This window comes from Sceloporus occidentalis, unplaced genomic scaffold (assembly GCF_023333645.1).
Source record: "Sceloporus occidentalis isolate IW3139 unplaced genomic scaffold, rSceOcc1.0.p SCAF_5, whole genome shotgun sequence".
In the NCBI taxonomy this organism is placed as follows: Eukaryota; Metazoa; Chordata; class Lepidosauria; order Squamata; family Phrynosomatidae; genus Sceloporus; species Sceloporus occidentalis.
Window position 1 is genome coordinate 176,041,363 of NW_028316985.1, and position 15,984 is coordinate 176,057,346.

Sequence of the window (15,984 nt, forward strand, 5' to 3'; positions counted from 1 at the left end):
ATATTTGGACAGCTCTACAGCAGTGCTTACCAGCAAAGTGTGGGTTGCTGATGTCAGCCATGTAATGTGATGGCAGATGGTACATTGGTATAAAAATTCTTTGATTTTTAATTGTCAGATAATTTTACCATCAGATATATGGAAAAGAGGCTATTCTGTAACCAGCTGAGCTGTTGAATAAAATAAGGCAATATTTCAGATTATCAAATACAAAACCCAAGAATTGCCAATTTTTGTAGAATGTGGCTTTAACTCACAAGGATACAAAGGGCAGATAGATTTAGCTGGGAAGTGGAGAGAGAATAAATTTCTAAATTCTATTCTGGCACTGAAACAGGAAAGCATGATCCATTGAAAATGCATGCTCTTGAGGTTTTGCATAAAAAGTTCAGATCAGGAATTATGCTCATTGGTTTATATGTAAGTGTATAATTAAATCAAATGGACTGTCACTTTGCATGAAATTAATAAAAATTTGGGGGTGGGAGAGCTCATTCCTTTCTTACCAGCAGAAGGCAAACACCATATATGCAAATATATATTGGTTGCTAATTACATTTATTGTATATAAAAATAAGTCTAAACACAGATGTTTTGAATATAGAACATTTTTACAGCATGTTTAGTGTGTTGCGTTTAACTGCTTACATTCCTTATGTTGGAATAACACCTGTGGCCAGAAGAACAATGAAAACTATAATGATAAGGAGAATCACTACAATAATTATGACCATTTTTGTGTTTTTCCACCACATCTTCCTTGAAATCTTTGTTGTGGTTTTTTGGAAACCATGAGCCTGAAATCAGATGGGAAAATGTGATAGTTAGTAAAGAGATACAGAAAATAAGCTGGAGCTCTTTTTAAAAGATATGTGGAAGCTACTTTGTTAGAGAAATTGATTTCTACATGAAACTGGAAAGAGAAACAAAACAGGCTTGCGCCCCCCCCCCCCCTTTAATGCTTCAACTGAGCCTCACCATTGGGCTGATGAGGGAGGGGGAGAAAGAGAAATTGAGGCAGGGAGGCCTGGAATAGTTGCTGTCCTTTTAGAAAGTATAGATGAAATTGCTTAGTTAAAGCCTATGGCCATCTTTTCACTTTCTCCAAAACAGCGAAGGCCTTGATCACTGCTTTTTCTCTGGAATATTTGGAAATGGAAGTATTAAGGTTTTGGATCCTCTGAAGTGATCTGCTGTCCAGTTTTAGTGAGATCTGTTGCCTCAGTTTTGGCAAACAAGGGCCATGGGCTACTTGGACTTGTCTTAGTTTAATGATCTAAAGCCTTTCTACTAAAGAATATTCTGCAGAGAGTGAATGTAGAATTACCACTGTTTCAAGATCTTCGCTTCGGTCAGCCAGTTCCGACAGTTTCTCTTCTCTTTTCAAGACCTTTTCAATATTTTGAGTCATGACATTTTTCACGTCATCCACTTGAACTTGAAGCGTAGAAATAGCAATATCATCGTGCTTCTGATCATGCGCCATCTGTTCATGATAAAGTGCATATTATTCATTAAACATCATTTGCCAATTCCCCTCCTGGATATTATTTATTTATATCCCGTCTGTCTCCTGATACAGGGATTCAAGGCGGCTAGCAACAAATTTAAAACGGTGTAAGTTAAAAATAATACAAAAGCCTTAAATAGTAGATACAAAGTTTTTCAGTTAATATCCTTGCTAATGTTTCCTAAAAATTGGTCTGATGAGTTAAATATAGACTATTTGAAAGTGAATACTAAATTATTTCCTCATTTCCACAAGACCTGTCTATATTTTGTTTATAGGTTTCTGTCCTGCTTTTCAATCACAAGAATTCTCAGAGTAACTCACAAATCAAACTGCTGCAGTTATAATACTGTAAATAATAAAGTAACAGACCAGTAAAACCAGTCACAGGATTAGAATAATAGTTAGGGGATATTAATCAGTTCTCTGTGTAATAGTGGTAGTGGTGGTGGTGAGTACCTTATGCTATGCTACCTTTAAGTCATTTCTGATTTATGGCAATCCTAAGGCTTTTTTGACAAGATTTCTTGGCAACATTCTTGGAGCTTTCTGGGCAACATTTCTGGGCAAGATTTATTCAGAGGAGGTTTACCATTGCCTTCCCCTGAGGCTGAGAGGATCTGACTTGCCTAAGTTCAGTGAGTTTCTTATTTCAGGTTTCCAAACTACTTTCCAAAAATATTCAAAGCAGTTTATAAGATACAACAGAAACTCTACTAAGTGTAAAAGCAGTGTAATATTGCAAAATACCTGAAGACAAAGCAGAACAATTATGCATCACCCATTTATCTTATGTTTCAGAGATGTAATTCAGTTTTCCACCATTACAATTGTAAAGAACCAGCTTAAGAGTAGAAAAATCACGACAGATAGGGGGAAATGTTTTGAACTCTTAGTTCTCTATGTATTTTTTTAATTGTAGAGAGCAAGCAATCTTTTATACAGCAAGGTGTTCAAAAATTTTCAGACTTGCACCAAAGGATTCCCATTGAAGAACAGATGGCAGATATTAATTCTGGTAGTTTAAAGCACAATGGAATATACTTGTATCCAGTCAGTTCTTTGCAGTTACCTGGAATTAGCTTCTAGACCCTGAAAATGTATTACTTACCGATACCATAAAGTATAGTCCTATTCTTCCTACAAGGTGTATTCATAAATAAAATTCATGTTCTACTTTTTTCCATAAGGTGGAGTCAAAATTGACTCAGAAACATCAACTATGTACCCATATATCAAATTCATATTATGAACAGCAAGCAATGTTAGAAAAACATGTAATAATAATATTTTTTATTTGTATACCGCTTTTCCTCCAGATCAAAGCGGTTCACAACATACAAGCTACATGTCACATGCTATAGCACAAAGCAATACAATACATCAACAGTGACATCAGCGATCTCATACAATTCAACAAAAATCCTCAAAAACCATGTACAAAGCAGTCAAAGCCATCAGTTGAGGCCTGTACCATGAATACCCAAACTTAAACCATTTAGCCAAAGGCAGCTATGTTTTAGTTACATACCTGAAGAAATGTAAAACTGGTATCACAGATCCCCCTAGGAATAGTGGCCCATAACATCAATGCTACTACTAAAGGAGTTGTGTTCATTTATATCCCTTTCACTGCATTTGTGACTGGATTTAGTTTGAAAAAGTTAAAATGTAGCTAAAATTTCAATTTACACAAAATGTAGACTCAGACTATCAATAGAATTAATATTAATATTAATTCTATTAACCAATCCCTATTAATTAATTAATCTGCTTGCATTCTGGAATGCCCTTCCACATGAGCTAAGTGGCCTCCTCCCTGCTTGCCTTTCAATCGTCAAGCTAAGACATTTTTATTGAAGCAGGTGTTTAATATACATATAATCTAGCCAGGGCTCTGTGTTTTGGCTTTTGTATATTTTTATGTGGTTTTATACTGTTTTTAGATGATTTTAACTTTTGAATTGTATTGTAATGTTTCAAAATGTTTTTTTTATCTGTGAGCTGCATTGGGGCCCTACAAATGAAAAAAATAAGAATTAAAAAGCCTGTTAAAACACGAGAGTTGAAAGGTACAAAACAGCAGCAACAACAACCACCCCAAAGCAATAAAACACATCATGAAAGCAACCAGCCCTCAAAAGCTGCTGAAATGAAAAGGTCTTCAGCCCCCTACAGAGGGATAGCAAGGAAGACACCAGCCTAATCTCGAGACAGTTCCAGAACCTGGAGCAGCTACCAAAGAAGCCCTCTCTATGTTCCCACCAGATATATGTGTGAGGATGCTGGCACATAGGACACTGAAGGCCTTCCCCATAAGCTCTCAAAAACAGGTGGTCTCACTTGGGAGAATATGGTACTTCAGATAACTTCGACTTAAGCAGGACCTCAAGATACTGCAGGTCCCAAATTGTTTAGAGTTCTGTGTCCATACCACCATGTCGATAGTTATGTCACTGATGCTCAAATCAATAATAACAGACAATTAGGCAATAATGTAATTTTGGATTTGTGTCTACATACCATGATGGTAGCCAGGAGCACTTGTACCTACCTAGAAAATGGTGGCATTTTTTTCCTGATCTAAATTAGATCATGTCCCACTTAAAAACATAAGATTGGAGCTCAAGTGAGTCGTGGTCAACCTGCTTAATGATTTTTCTGTCTGCTATAAGCACATTAAATTTGGCTCTATGCCAATTACAGTATATTTAGACAAAATTTGCTTTAAAAAGTAAAAACTTGTATGATAGTGCTATATTAGACCAGGGATGGGAATCAGGTGGTCCTCCAGATGTTGTTGCATTGTAATACCCATATGCTTCACCAATGGCTATCCTGGGTAGGTTTGACAGGACTTGTAGTTCAACAAATGGAGGCTGCATGATTCCCACTCTGTCTTTGGCTCTTCAACTTAACTGGTGTCACCAAAGTTTTACCTCCCATGTTCTGAATGTGGTAAAGGGATATAAAAGGGTTCTGCATTTAAATATGTTGATATGCTTTTTCGTTATTAACAACTTCAAAATGATGTTACTATGCCCAATATTTCCATTTATTTTGATTATGTTGATCCTTTTTAAGGAAAGGTACTATGTCATGATATTTTCAGAGAGACAACTGTGTTGATTCACTGTAAATAAAAGATGAGTTTTCTAAGGAAGTGGGCTGCAGTCAATGAAAACTGCTGAAATAATTTAGTTAGTCCTTAAGGTGTCACAAGACTCCCGTTCTTATATTTTAAAAATGTTGCATTCTTAGAATACAGATTATTGTAGCTATGTGCCTTCAAGTCATTTCTAAAGTGAACTTATTATGTGGTTTTCTCGGCAAGATTTATTCAGAGGATGTTTGCCTTTGCTTTTGTCTGAGGCTGAGAGACTGACTTGCCCATGGTCACCAGAAGGTTTCCATGGCTAAGCAGGCATTCAAACCCTAATCTCCACAGTCATAGTCTAACACTCAAGCTACTATACCATGCTGGCTCTAGGAATACAGTATATAAATATTCATCGGAAATAAATCTATATTCTTTGGATTGCTCTGTTTTATATTTTTATTAGGTGACCACCAGAGGGCTCTGTAATACTTCTACCAACTCATGGCAACAAAGCAAAGCAAAGCATTCAGCATCATTATCTTTGATTTGACATCCCACATTTTCCCATTCTGGTTCAATCTTTTTTTCTTTCTGGAAAAACTTCATTTAGGAGGAAAGATGGAATTCTTTTTTATTAGTAGTATTAAAGATCTTTGCTCTTCTGCATAATGGTTTGAGTGTTCAGCTACAAGTCTGGAGACCACGGTTTGTTTCCCAGGTTGGCTGTGAAACCCACTGGATGACTTTGGCAAGTCACATGCTCTCAGCCTCGGGAAGGCAATGGCAAACCTCTGAACAAATCTCGCTAAGAAAACCCCAATGATTTGAAGGCACAGAACAACAACAATTGCAAGACTGCATATTTACCTGTAAGTAAGTACCCCCCTCTGTTTTTACAGTGGGACCTAGTTCTGTACACTATTTGTGAGCATGTAAGAACATTAATATAGGATAGAAAATATAAGTGAGGCCTTTGAAAATTAAATATGCATTATAATCAACATGTAGAGATTACATTCAAATTACAGATATAGGAAATGCAAAAATATAGTACATTAAGTAGAATTTTATTCTAATAATCAGAATAGATTTAGCCCTCAGTTTCCATTATGACAGCCATATTGGGAAATCCCATGAGGGGCTAAAAGGAATAAAGATAAGTAGGCATGCATTAGTTGGACAGCATATTTGAGATTCAACAAGAGATTAGATAATGATATTAAAAAATTCCTCCATTTTCTTTTTTGCCTTCAAATAGTCAATTGTAGTTTGTACCTTATACATGTAGAAAAATCATTAGCAATTCAGAAGACATTGCTCATATCTTACCATGCAAAGAAGATAGGAGTTGGTCATAACTGAAATCCTATTGATTTCAAGGAATGTACTACAACAAAGTTTAGATGGAAACTTTAGAGTGGTGCATTGAATTACAGCAGAAAAAAATAAGTGAAAATTTAGGACTCCTTTCCCCTTGTGTGAGTAGAAGTGGGTTTTGAGTGTGCAAGCATATATAATTGATGTGTTATTATTCAAACTTGATTTGGAAACATATAATTTCAAACAACCATCCAAAGAATCTTCCTGCAGAGTTCTGAACATTTTCCCTTGTACAACAGCCTCCCAATTTACACAGCAAGCTGTTTTTGAAATGTGTGATGGTCTCAAAAAAGCTATGTTGTGACATGATGGTAAAAAAATGTTTTGGAAAAAACCTGAAGCTATGCTATTGGACATATGGGTTGAGTATTCCTTATTCAAAATGGGATGAGAAATATTTTGGAATACAAATAGTGCTGTTGTATGTGTCCTGTATTTATGAGGATGGGGAGAGAAGTGAGTGATGCAAGGCTGGAAAGAGGCTCCAGCCTTCTCTCTCTCTCTAACCGCACAAATACAGAACAGATATTTACTACTCAACCTGTACAGTGTATTTTAAATATTCCAAAATTAAAGCCTTGAAGTTTCATGTCGGCACTCAAAAAGTTTTAGAATTTGAATTTAGATTTCCAAATAAAGATGCAAAGCCTCTACTTAAAACAGGGAGCTTTTGAAACGACAACTGTTAGGGACAGACAAACACTGACTTGATCTGTGTGGGAGTAGATGAAATCCTATTTCCACACATTGCCCATCTCTGGTGTTTGAACTCTGATGCATTTTATTCTTTAAACTCAGGTATTGTTGACTTCAAAATAATCTTAAAGCACACAGTAGATCTTAATGTTGCACTTGTATTGAAAAGGATTTCTCACATCTGTTTTCTGCCCACTCCTTTTCTAGTTGCATTTCATTGTTCTATTTTGTACTAATATATCTTGTTGTTGCATGCCTTTAAGTTGTTTCTGATTTATGGTGACCCTAATGCAAGCCTACCATGGGGTTTTCTTGGCAACATTTGCTCAGAGGGAGTTTGCCCTTGCCTTCCTCTGAAGCCAAGAGAGTATGACTTGCCCAAGGTCACCCATACAGTGCCTTTCCATGGCCAAACAGAGATTTGAATCTTGGTATTCAGAGTTGTAGTCCAGCGCTTGAACCAGTACACCACATTGGCTCATCCTAATGTAACACAAGTAACATAATATAATAATCCCAAGAGTACTCTAAAAAGTACAATAAACTAGGGTAGTTAATATACTGTAATTGACTATGATTTTTAATCTCACTGATTCTATTTTGGGAATAAGTAGCAACACAGCATGAGAAGAGATAACTAATTTCTTTTATAAATATCTGGTTCTTTTGATAGTGACTCTATTCATAGCCATTTACTGACTTCTATATTATTCTAAGATTTCATACGTATCAGCTACAAAACCTCTAATAAAGCTAATAGATTACCATTTTTCACAAAATACACACTTACAGGAAATATATAACTGTACAATACTGTAGAAATCAGCACCTTCACTTTTCAGATTGGTGAAAACAGTGAATAGTTTGTAGTCTTAAGTTTAATTTAGTTGAACTCAAAAGTTCCATTTGTTTTAATGGGACCTAAGTGGAAATAATGGGCAGAGCAATCCTGGCATCCGGAGCAGTTGGCTAGTGGGAGGTAGGATGTGACTAATGGATGGGTGATGGGGCCATGTCTGCCCCAGGGGACTCAGTGATGTTAATCTCCATGGGAGTAAATTAGTACTGGTAAATCCTCAAATGTGTTTGGCAGGATTGAGAAAGCAGCAATGGAACTGCTGGATCCAAAACCCATCCATTACCCTGAGAGTCCTCCTGCCCCTTAGAAATGCTTTCTCTGGATGAAAACCAGACTTTAATAAAGTCTGCACTGAAATTACAGATACAGTAATTATTGTCTTGTTAACTTCAGACTACACTGGTCATTCTGACTAAAAACTTCATTGGTTTCAATTAATTTTAACTGCAATGAATATAAAAAGATTATTTTACCTAAAGCAGCTTTAGAAGATCCAGGAGTGGAATTAAAGAACTAAAAATATGTTTCTCTCTGTTTTTGTAAGATGTCTGTCAGTTTGGATGACGCAGTGGAAAACAATGATTTAGCCTTCTAGTTAATATTTTACCACAGTTAACCGTCTTTAGACTGAGAACAAATGGAGAAGCATTTGAAATAGAACCGTCTTTCTAGATAAGCTATTCAAACATTAAATTGAAAATGCCACAGAAAGCTGGTTTACTGCCGGTCATATTTAAATGTTCATAAGATTTATAAAATAATCTTACCCCACCCCTGCAGAATGATCATCTGCTTCTTTAATAATATTTATTAATAGTTGTTGCTAGTGAATACCCTGAATTTTGCTAATGTCTCCTGAAAATCTGCACTGAATTCAAAAAGACTGAAGAGAAATGTGTTTGTGGTATCTAGATCTTAGCGTCAATAATCCTGTAAATCTGAAAACATTGTAATCAATTTAATGTGCATTTCCACAAACATAATTAGCAACATAATTAAGACACTTGATATGTACCAGTATGAATTTAGACTTGAGCCAGGAATTTGGTTAAATTTCTTTTTGTATAGAGTTATCTATGCAGACTCCTGTTTGCATAGAGTTAACAGTAATATACATGAAAGAGATAAATTAACTCAGCAAGTTTGGGCTACAGTTCAACATAAGGTGGCTTAAATCCCATCCACATGACTAGTATGTATTTGTATCTTAACACATGGCCAACATGTTGTTCACATGTATACTTTTAAATTGAGAATTTAGCTAAAGGCCAAAGCTGTGTGTAAAGCATTGTGTACCTACTTGCCAATGTGTTTGATTATTGGGACAAGGGTTGTTTGAGGATGGTAGATTTCTCCTTGTAACTACATACACTCCACCATAAACTAGGATTGTACGGCTGTGAGAAAATGCCTGTACTCAGAGGTAACATGAAATAGTAGTTTACACTGAGAGCAAACAGTGTGAACACTGGATATATGTGTTCCCTTTTTCTTCTCCCATTGCATATAAGATTGCTTAGCCACTTCATCTTGTTTATCAACAAATCAATTTGCTGCAGATTCTAAATATGGTAAACTAGTTTGGATAAATCACAAACTGTGGTTTGATCATAGATATCTTCTGTAAGCAAACTGTGGTTGCCTTGGTAAGAATATGTTTTGTCTTTAATATGCAAAAGCTTTCATTTTCCCTTCTTGAGGTGCATGCTTTAGACTAGAGCAAGGCTTGTAGCTGGAGAGAGATACAAATATGTTGTCATTTGTAAAAAACCAACAACAGCTGGATTTTACTAGGAACCTCTGCATAACATTAAGGTACCTTTATAAGCATTTGTTAAATGTTTTTGCAAAATATCATTTGGATCTTGGAAAAAGCAGTAAGTACAGCAAAAATAACCCCACCAACTCCTGACAAATTTGGCCAGTTTAGATGAACCCGTAATTAGAAGACATACAAGAAGAAAGTACTGTATGAGTTAAAAATCCTACCTGTTCAAACAGTTCAAAAAGAATTGAACTGTTTTAACAGATAGACTCATAAGCATATAATTCCACAAATGATGAGATGCATGAAACTTGCAGAAAATATAAATGGTAAAAATGGTAACATTTGTTTTCTCATTAAAAGCAGTGATCAAACCCCAGAAGGATGAGAATAAGAGATTAAAAAAATTAAAGTGGATGCTTATGTTAAAACATGGTCTTTTTACTGCTAAAATTACAATTACTACATTGCATCCTGTAGTTCAAGAAACTCCTTTAGAAATCTGGAAAACAATGCTGACAAGCACACCCATATTAAGGCACTAATTCTAAGGATGTTCCTAAGAAAATGTGGCTGGGAAGAAGCTGTTGCTTGTGTTCTCTATTTGTACTTCCTTTTAAAAATGTTGATCTATGGGGGGCGGGGAGAGTGCCTGCCAATTTATGGTGACCCCATAAATTTCATAGGGTTTTCTTAGGCAAGGAATACTCAGAAATGGTTTTGCCAGTCCCTTCCTCTGAAATATTGCCTACAGCACCTGATATTCATTGGCAGTCCCTCATCCAAATACTATTCAGAGCTAACCCACTTTAGTTTCCAACATCAAATGGGATCTGATGTCTTTAGGGCACTGTTACATTACAAAAACGATATCATCATCATCTATAATTCTTATGTTAATATAGTTAATATGAACCATGTCAGGAAGCCCCCACTCTAACAAGTGACTTACCTTCCTATTTTTCTGAACACTTTCTATATTGGTCACTGAAGAGGCAGCTTCCTAAAAATAAGTTATAAACACTGAGTGCTTTTTCAAGAATTTAAGAAAAACTATGAACATGAACGTTACTTGTACATCACATCAGCCCTTTTTGATCTGAATCATGGATTATTAGCTTGCTTTTGAGCTCAACTCAAAGTGCTGGTTTTCATTCCAAAAGTACTCAGGCCCCGATTTTTAAATGGCTTCAGGCCTGGATATTTTTAAGAAGAATGAATATAATGGCAGACTGAAGTCATTAGTAATTGAGCAGAGCTATGATGCTGCTACAACTGATCCTATAGCATCCTATAACTATATAACAAATGGCTTTAGCGTGCCATCATATTTGTCAGTGTTAAAGGTGACCTTCCAAACTTTCCTGTTCACATATGTAGTGCCCTACACAATTGCATTCAATAGCAGTGCCCTTCCTATGGATTTTTAGCTGATTGAGATTTGGGTGACATTTCTGTTTAAATAAAAGTAGATTGGATAGTCTTTCTGAAAATTTTATTAACATACAGTAAACAAATCCATGCTGAAAATTATCTATTATCCCACAGAAACTATACATGGTTTGAAAAAAAAAATAGGAATACTCTTTGCTTCTTGTCACAATATTAGAATTCCTGTCGTATTAGTAGGGCACTACATATGTGAGCAGGAAAGTTTGGAAGGCTACCTTAAACGCTGATGAATATGATGGCATGTTGAAGCCATTTGTTATAGGATGCTATAGAATCAGTTATAGGATACCCTGGAACTCAGAGCAGCATCATAGCTCTGCTCAGTTATTAATTACTGCAGAATTAATGACACTGCGTTAAGCTGTCATGGCTCCATCCTATGGAACCATGGGATTTGTAGTTTGTTGTGGCACCAGATTGCTCTCATAGAGAAGAATCTCACGAAACTACACATCCCAGAATTCCACAGCATGGAGCCATGGCAGTTAATGGGGTGTCAAACTGCATTAATTCTACCATTAATTCTACAAATTAATTGGGAATAAAGTTATCAGTTGTTAACCTCTAGAATTAGAGATAGCATGCTGCTGAAAAGTTCAGGATCCCCTGTGGATAGCAAAATTCATGGATGCTCAAGTCCCATTAAATACAATAGTATAGTAAAATGGTGGCCAAATCAAGGTTTGCTTTGGGTATTTTTGCATGTGAATATTTTCAAGCCTTGGATGGTTGAATCCGTGGATATGGAGAGCTGGCTGTAGTTATGTTGTTGTTGTTTCCATCTTCTGAAGCTGAGATAATGTGACTTGCCCAGCGTCATCCAGCAGGATTCGAACCCTGCTTTCCAAAGTCATAGTCAAACCATTATACCACGTTTCTGAGAAATGACAACTGTACTTTAAAATGTAAATTCATTTGAATTTTGAGCCTGTCAACACCGCCCTGAAATATCACCTATGTCAAGATGACTGTGATTAATGGCAATGTCTGAGAACCAATTCTGAGGACTCAATTTCAGATGTTTATTACATGTGCACTGGAATATATCTATGAAGCACCGTAAATGCAAAAGTAGTGAAAAACAGAAGCAGAAAAGGGAACAAAATTCCTTGATGCTAGGAAATGGCAGGACAGGAGCGGCAAGGACCAACAGAGGAAATTGGGCTGTAATTTTTCAGAAATATGGAGAGACAATGTGTAGAAATCTTTGGAAAATAAAGTCGACGATAAATCAGGCTGAGCAGATGTCACAACCACAAAGGAGGACATGGCACTGCAAAATGTTGAACATTGAAGAAAAATGGAGGACATGACCAAACAAACAAAACCAAACAAGTCCCAAGATCAAGGTTCAATGTTCAACTAGGCCACCATGAAACCCATTGGGTGTCCTTGGGCAAGTCACACTCTCTCAGCCTCAGAAGATAGCAATGGCCCTTTGAAGAAACATGCCAAGAAAACCCCATGATGGCATTATAAGACAAAAATGACTTGGGAGGCACTCAGCAACAACAAAAGTCATGCTCAAAATGGAGGATGTTCTGGAATTCTTCCTGGACAGAAGGCTGAAATTTAGGACTTGTCCTGGAAAGGGAGGATGCCCAGTTACCCTGCCATAAATAGATGCTAGATTATTAAGCAAAAGTCACTATTATATGTTGATAACTAACAGTGTTATCCTGAAGCAGAACACAGGCTAAAAGTGGTTTGTTCCTGTCTCCTTTTCTCCCTCAGCCTGAGTTTCCTAACTGTCTCTAACTGCCTTGGAATGTTCCTGTCAGTCATGAGGCGCTCCTCATCATTCAAAAAATGGCCTCCCGTCTTATGAAATGTAAACGTATAAAATGGCGGCAAACAGGACAGGAACAGGAAGTGTCATCTAACAATAGGCATTGCATAGTGTTGTGTGCCTTCAAGTAATTTCAAACTAATGGCGACCCAACTAGCCTGGTTTTCTTGTCCATGTTTTTTCAGAGGAAGGGTCGCAATTTGCCTTCCTCTGAGGCTGAGAGACCGTGGCTTCATCCACACTGCAGAAATAATCCAGTTTGATACTGCATTAACTGCCCAGGCGCAGTGCTATGGAATTCTGGGAAGAGTGGTTTTATGAGACATTTAGCTTTCTCTGCCAGAGAGCTCTGATTGTCACAATAAACTACAAGAGTCCCACAGTGTTGAGCCATAGCAGTTAAAAGGGTGTCAAAGGTCCAGAACACACTGCTGAAATAATCCAGTTTGAGACCGCTTTAACTGCCCTGGCTCAGTGGTATGGAATTCTGGGAACTGTAATTTTGTGAGACATTTAGCTTTCTCTGTCAGAGAGCTCTGATTGCCACAACAAAATAGCATTGAGCCATGGAAGCTAAAAGGATATCAAATGTCCAAAACACACTGCAGAAATGATCCAGTTTGAGACCGCTTTAACTGCCCTGGCTCAGTGCTAGGGAATCTGAAAATTGCAGTTTATTGTGGCACCAGAGCACTCTGACAGAGGAGGCTAAATGTCTCATAAAAACTACAATTCCCAGAATTCCCTAGCATTGAGTCAGGGTAGTTAAAGTGGTCTCAAACTGGATTATTTCTGCAGTATATTTTGGACCTCAGTGGATTATTTCTATAGTGCAGATGCAATCTTTGACTTTCCCAAGGTCACACTGTGGGCATTCATGGCCATCCAAGGATTCGAACCCTGGTCTCTTTGCCTGCATGCACATTGGAGAAATAATCCGCTTTAAATGCCCTGGCTCAAGGCTATGGAATTCTGGGAGTTGGAGTTTGTTGTGCGCACAGAGCGGAGCAGAGCTCGGCTCTGGGTCCCACAACAAACTCCAACTCCGAGAATTCCATAGCCTTGAGCCAGAAAAGGAGTTAAAGGGGTGCCAAACCAGGTTATTTCTCCAGTGTGGATGCAGCCCTAGACTCCTAGTTAAGCCACTTTACAACCTTGCGTCTCAATAGATATGTTCAAGTTTATTCTACATTAGCCGGCTGGGCTTTTGCATGCAACCATAAAACAATCCAATACCATATCAAAACACAATTAAAATGGGACAGTTAAATTGGTAATAAGACCTATAAAATAAGACTGAGATTATATTTTGTCACTGGACAGTTTAAAAGTTTCTCTGTTTGTCAGTGCTAACGTGACGTACTTTGGTGTCTCAATAAATATGGTATCAGCACTCTGGCGGAGAAGGCTAAGGCCCTTGTAAAACTACAAATCTCAGAATTGCATAGGTTGGAGCTGCACCATTTTAAAAACGGTGTCAAATGGCATTATTTCTACAGTGCAGATGCACCAGTTTCTCCATGGTATTTTAATATTGCTTTGACAGAAGTAGGCTCACAAAGGAGGAGGCAGAGGAGCAGATGAGAGAAAGAATGTGACATGGATTGAGGGGGGTGGCAAGAAACCCTATGGCATTGGGATCATTTCACATGGAAAATGAAAGACTCTAGTTTGAAGTGAGCTGATGAACATTGGTCCAATACACGCTGCAGAGATAATCCAGTTTGACACCACTTTAACTTCCCTGGCTCAGGGCTAGGAGATCCTGGAAATTATAGTTTGTGGTGGCACCAGAGCTCTCTCACAGAGAAGGCCAAATGTTTTACAAGTTACAATGAAACTTCATTTCCCAGAATTCCCTAGCATTGAGCCAGGGCAGTTAAAGTGGTCTCAAACTGGGTTATTTCTGTAGTGTGGATAGGACCAAAATCTCATCCTACTCCTGCTTGGGAGCTTTTGCTTTTGGGTTTTTTTTTTTTTTTTTGGGGGGGGGTCATATTTGACAGGAAGCCATTTGGCATGAGCAAATGTAGGCGAGGAAGAAAGTAAACACACAACCTATTTTACTTGATGGGAAAGAGGATATAACTAATCAGATTTAAAAAAAATAAAGCAGGAGAGATTTCTGAAGAACTGCTGCCAAGGGGCAGTGCAGACTGCCCCTTTTACACCCAGAACATGGCCCCGATCTGGTCTTTGCTGAGTGCAATAGTTGCGGTGCTGACATAAAACAATTTGCAAAATTACAATTGCATACGCACAGCCTAAATGTATTTACATATACATAGTGAAGATTTGGTTAAAATGTGATGTTTTTAAATATATTTCACCCTACTCCCACCATCTCTTAAAGCATTTTAAAGAGAAACAGACAAATGCCACAGCCCCTTTCTGCCAAAAGGTAGGTATCTGAGGAGATGTGGTGTCATCCCCCTTAGAGTTTCACCTGGTGCAGTCCGCATCCCAATGATAATAATAGCAGTTTTATTTTTACCCCACCTTTCTGTCAAAAAAGACAACTGAGGCAGCTTACAATTAAAAGAATCCATACAATACATAATATCCCAATTATTCCCTTCCTCCCCTAAAATATCAATTAAATACATTAATCATTAAAATAATCCATTAAAATGGTCAGAGATTGGTGAATGGGGCTACTGAATACTCAGTGAGGTGGTGGATTCAATGGGTGGCCGGGTTTGCTATTCAGGAAAGGCTTGCCAGAAGAGATCCATCTTGACAGCCTTTTTAAAGCTATCCAAGCTGGTAATATGCCGGATCGCCTCCAGCAGGCCACTCCATTATTTGGGAGCGGCAGAAGAGAAGGTATCTAGTGACACCACTGGATAGAACCTCTTTTCTTGTAATCTTAATTGGTTGGTTCATGTTCTAGTCTGGAGCAGCAGAAAAAAAGCTTGTTTGTCTATGTGACATCCTTTCAGATATTCAAAGACAGCTATTACATGTTCTCTTCCCCAAACTAACTATACCCAACTCCCTAACATTCCTTTTGGCCACACCATGAGAAGACCATGCTCAATGGAAAAGACAATAATAATAGGAATGGTGGAGGGCAGTAGAAACGGAGGAAGACCACACACCAGATGGATAGACTCTTATCAGGGAGGTCATGGGCATGGATCTACAGGAGCTAAGCAGATCAATAGAGGACAGGGGGGCTTGGAGGTGTCTCATCCACAGGGCCACAATGGGCCAACTTGAGGTCAGTTAACAACAGAGTTTATCTCTTGATTTATTAATTTGGCTTACCTTTTGTCCGGGATTGCTGCCAGCAATCTCTGACTTATGCTGATAACCAAGCCTGCAGCCAACACGTGTAGGCAAAACAAACCTTGTGGAGAAGCAGTCAAAGATCAAGCCGAGGAAACAAGCCGATGTCAGGGTTGCAGAAAGTCAAGCGTGCCGAAAGACG

At 37.8% G+C, this 15,984-nt stretch overlaps 1 protein-coding gene across 2 annotated transcripts; it reads right to left on the reverse strand.

Annotated features, from left to right (window-relative positions):
• Window positions 1-312: 312 nt before the first annotated feature.
• On the reverse strand, window positions 313-12,561 carry LOC149313196 (vesicle-associated membrane protein 8-like). 2 transcript variants are annotated; one of them, XM_089526245.1, is made up of 5 exons: window positions 12,433-12,561; window positions 10,263-10,313; window positions 8,019-8,172; window positions 1,328-1,486; window positions 313-797 (listed from the first exon to the last, which is right to left on the reverse strand). In XM_089526245.1, exons 4-5 carry the CDS (start codon window positions 1,484-1,486, stop codon window positions 654-656), a joined length of 303 nt encoding a protein of 100 aa, XP_089382371.1. In that variant the 5' UTR covers window positions 8,019-8,172; window positions 10,263-10,313; window positions 12,433-12,561; the 3' UTR covers window positions 313-653. The 2 variants fall into 2 exon arrangements, with proteins under 2 accessions (XP_089382371.1, XP_089382370.1); XM_089526244.1 differs by lacking the exon at window positions 8,019-8,172 and having other exon boundaries at window positions 314-797; window positions 12,433-12,556.
• Window positions 12,562-15,984: the final 3,423 nt, after the last annotated feature.